Source organism: Helobdella robusta, assembly GCF_000326865.2.
Source record: "Helobdella robusta unplaced genomic scaffold HELROscaffold_31, whole genome shotgun sequence".
In the NCBI taxonomy this organism is placed as follows: domain Eukaryota; kingdom Metazoa; phylum Annelida; class Clitellata; order Rhynchobdellida; family Glossiphoniidae; genus Helobdella; species Helobdella robusta.
Genome location: NW_008704544.1, coordinates 1,433,521 through 1,438,247, shown reverse-complemented (window position 1 = coordinate 1,438,247; position 4,727 = coordinate 1,433,521). Strand labels below are relative to the sequence as shown.

The following is a 4,727-nucleotide window of genomic DNA, read 5'->3' as shown; positions in this document are numbered from 1 at the left end:
TACTATCATTTGATACAAACGAGCCAGAGAAAACATCCACAACTGATAATGCTGATTGCTGTCAGCATCACCTTTCTACGTGGCATCAACAAATGTTGTTGCGGTGTCTCTATGAAAATAATAACATCAAGTGTGCTAACATCAACAAGGCTAACAACAGCAATAACTTTATCAGAAGCAGTAACGAAGACAACATTTTGTGTTATTACAAAATCGACCAAAACAACAACAACATCAACAACAGCATCAACAATAGCTTCAACAACCGCATCAAAAACAACATCAACATCAACAACAGCAACAACAACAACAGCAACAACAGCAACATCAACAACAACAGCAACACCATCAACACTAATAACATAAACTATAAACAACCCATGTTCTTTTTGTATCCATTCAACAAATTTTTAACCGCCGACAACTTCCTTAGCAGCTCGACCTTTTTGACAGCAGCAACAACAACACCGTCAACAACAATGTATTCAAAACATTTTACTACTATTAATCACAACTCAAACTATTTTTACAACCCCTTCATTGAATACAACAACAACATCAACAACAACAACATCATCAACAACAACAATAACAACAACATCATCAACAACAACAGCAACAACAACAGTGGCATGATTTTCAATAAAAATGTTGTCAACAATATTGGCAGCAGTTTCTACAGTTCGTTTTACAACAATATATCCAACAACGTCAACAACAACAACACAAACGCCAGTCAACTTTTCAGCATATCCACAATGGAAAATCAACTTAGAGAAGAGTTCGCAACAAGTATCCCTACAAAAAATATAAACAACAACCTCAACAAATACAACAACCTTAATAAACAAGACATTGAAATCGATAATGACGACTACGATGATGATGGTCACAACGAAACTGAAACAGATGATGACTGTGAAGACGATGACGATGAAGACGATGAGGATCGCGTAATGATAAAGCCGTCATCATCTCGATCATCCTCTTCCTCTTCCTCAAGGTTAGCCTCCCTAGTCACGGACGACAACAGCATCACCATGGCGACCAGCACTGCTGATGACGTCAGAAACAGGAAGAAGAAAACTAGGACGGTCTTCTCTCGAAATCAGGTCATGCCGAAAATTTTTAGTTGATTTGGGTTAGGTTATGTTGATTTCAATAAGGTCACGTAGAACTTTCACGTTGAACATCAAGTTTGACATCAGCGAAATTTTGTTCCTAGACGAGGTGTTTATTGATTGAGAGATGAGATTACAATCTCATTTATAGCATGTCGACAATAGAATTACACTGACAAGAATGGTGAATTTCATGCATCTAACAAACAAATCAACAACATCGACAACAAACATCTTCACCCAACTCACAGCCATCAACAACAACATCAACAACAAACATCTTCACCCAACTCACAGCCATCAACAACAACATCAACAACAAACATCTTCACCCAACTCACAGCCATCAACAACAACATCAACAACAAACATCTTCACTCAACTCACAGCCATCAACAACAACATCAACAACAAACATCTTCACTCAACTCACAGCCATCAACAACAACATCAACAACAAACATCCCCCTCAACTCAACTGCCAGGTCTTTCAACTGGAATCCATCTTTGATTTGAAACGCTACTTGTCGAGCAGTGAGCGTGCCGGCCTCGCTACCACACTACGACTCACAGAGACCCAAGTCAAAATTTGGTTCCAAAATCGCAGAAACAAGTGGAAACGTCAAATCGCATCCGAACTGGAAAACACCAACCACGTGAACAGCACTACTTCCGTTTATCCAGCCACCATTTTGGAACAACCGGTTTCCAAAAATATCCTAACAAGTGGGGCCACTCGTTTGATGCCAGTCACGAAACTGAGTGTCAATCAAGAGGCGTTCAGATATTTTTACGCTCACCCGGTTCTTCATAGGTGAAATTTGTTTGGGGACTATTGATGTATGAATATTAATTTTTAATGTGGGAGGAGCCATGACTATTTATTGACATTTTTGAACATTAATTTTTACATATGAATATTTATTAATAATAAATTTATTACTTTAATCTGATAAGATTCATCACTGAAATGTCATCCATGGTATGGGAGTATTGCAAGATAAATATCGCGTGATACGATAAATACGCCATAATGTGATAACACATACCTCTTAATATAATGATGGATACTTCTGGATGGAAAAAAGCACCCCACGTGTAGCTGATATAAAATCTGAGGCGAATTCTAGCTCAAAATTATGACCAGCTTTTTGAAATTGCAAAAAGACAAACCGTATATCGGATGAATTTTTTGTGTTCTGTAAATTTCATGTGTTCCATAATCATAATTTTATTTCCATCGCTTAAACTCTGTCAGACGCAGAGAAGAAGGTAACAACGTGCAAGGTAAGGAACGATGAAAATAAAGTTATGAATATAGAACGCATGGAGAAGTGAGAGAAAGAAAGATGTGAGAGAGATAGAAAAGAATAAAAAAGAACGAAAAAATAATGAAAAGAGAGAGACAGAGAGAGAGAGAGAGAGAGAGAGAGAGAGAGAGAGAGAGTGAGAGAGGGAGAAAGAAGAGAGAGAGAATCCATTTAGGATGAATTAAGAATCACTTTGTCTATTGCTCGTTTAAGAAAGGATTAAGAGACATTTGAGCAGATTGTCCTAATACGCTCATACATTTAAATACGAAACATGTATACATTCATTATATAAATACACAAATACCTACAAGGGTATATATATATATACATGAAAGAGAGAGAGAGGGGGGGAGAGAGCAGAATAAAATGAGCGAAACAGATTTTGAAAAAAACCAGCATACTGAGAGAAAATTATAAAGAACAAAAAACTGATAGAGAGAAAGACCAAAAGAAAGAAAAATAAAAGAGAGATATAGAATGATGACGATGTTGAAGATGACGACGACGATGATGATGATGTGGAAAAAATAATCAGCATAATTGGCATTGCGTTGTGATGTTTTTTGAAGAGACTACACGTATGGTGATGACGATGATGATGACGATGATGATGATCGTTTAAACTATGATGATGATGATGGTGATGACGATGATGTTAATATTAATAATTTTGCAAGGGCATACATATATGAATCATACAAAAACAAAATTGGCATCTTACTTGCTAAAAATATAAAAAAAAAGAAGATGATGACGACAACAAAGAAAAGGAAAAAACAATCTTAATAGCACTACCGGAAACGGAAACTAAACAGCGAGTGTTTGACTTCCGTTTGCTTTACGCTACCAAAGATTAAAAATAATTTGTTCGATGAATTAGTGTTTAGTTTACTTTCCATCGTATTGAATTGCAGTTTTCTTGCTGACGCTAAATGCCATGCTGTTAATGTTTTTTTCATTCATTCATTCTTTCATTTATTCATTCATTCCACCATCATCACCATCATCATCGTCGTCATCAACAAAAACACTAATAAATATATAATAATTTATCTAGAACGCATATGTACCACCTGTATAGCCCTGTTAAATTTCTTTTTTTTATTTAGCACTTACAACCATCTTCACCAAACACAAGATATTAATATTTTATTGTGAAAAATGTCGCAGGCATACACACAGACACACGTACACACACAGACACACACACACACATACATACATTTATACAGAGAGAGAAAGAAGCCTAAAGGTGTTTCTTTGTTGTTGAGATGAAAATTGAAATTACTGCAAGGTGACTTGGATGATGATGGCATTGTAGATTAAACAGCGCGTAGATTAGAAGCTGTGTGTCGTCATTGTCCTGTGTGTGGTCGTAGTATTTTGTAGAAGCAGCAGCAGCAGTAGTTGCAGTAGAAGTATAAAGTAGTAGTAGCTGAAGCAGTAGTAGCAGCAGTAGTAGTAGTAGTACAGTTTGCATCGATAACCTTTAGTTAGTTTTTTATTAAAAGTTTAATTCAAAAATAACGATGCTGCTGTTGATGATGTGTGATGATGACCGAGACGATGGTGAAGATGATAACAAAAATTTAAATGGTGAAATTTAAATTTACAAATGCAGCTAGACTAGAAATAAATCAATATCGGTTTTTCTAAGACAAACAACAACAACAACAACAACAACAACATGTTAAACAGCGCAACATGCTACGTATACTTCAATCCTAGTTCACCTAACGAATAAAATTTAGTTTGTGGATAATTTTCCAGCTGCTACTGAAATATTACCCGTGCTCCATCGACGTTTCTGTCTGTCTGCTGACCTGGTGAATGTAATAAAAAAATAATTTTAGAATGGAATAGAATGAAATTGCGAGGCCGGCAAAGCTTCTTGCCAGTATGGTGTAGTCAATTTTTAAGAATAAATAATTAAAATAGAATAAATAATTAAAATATTTGGTTGTTGTGTAACAGTAGGTCTGCCTTGAAAGAATCAGAACTGCTTTCTAGAGAAAAGATTGTCACTTAAATTCATTGCCTTGCAAAGTACAGATGTTGAAGGGATTGGTTTGTAGTTTTTTAAATCAGATTTTGAGCCTTTTTTAAGGATCGTGATGGCTGTGCTTATTACCCAGCCTGCTGGTCAATATCAATCCAAAACAACATGATCACTGTGAGCAGTGTTGTACCATGTAACATTCATGAAACCTATTTTCACTCATTAGATTTATTTATTTTTAATTTTGATTTTAAAGTTTATTTACAAGCAAGTTATTTGTTCTATTAATTAATT

The 4,727-nt window shown here is 35.6% G+C and overlaps 1 protein-coding gene across 1 annotated transcript; it reads left to right on the top strand.

The window, feature by feature from the left end:
* Positions 1–1,073: 1,073 nt before the first annotated feature.
* Positions 1,074–1,774, top strand: HELRODRAFT_148321 (hypothetical protein; the record flags this gene model as incomplete). Its single annotated transcript, XM_009022367.1, has 2 exons — positions 1,074–1,112; positions 1,607–1,774. Coding segments are annotated over 2 exons (207 nt in total), but the record flags the coding sequence as incomplete, so codon positions are not given.
* Between the last annotated feature and the right edge of the window lie 2,953 nt (positions 1,775–4,727).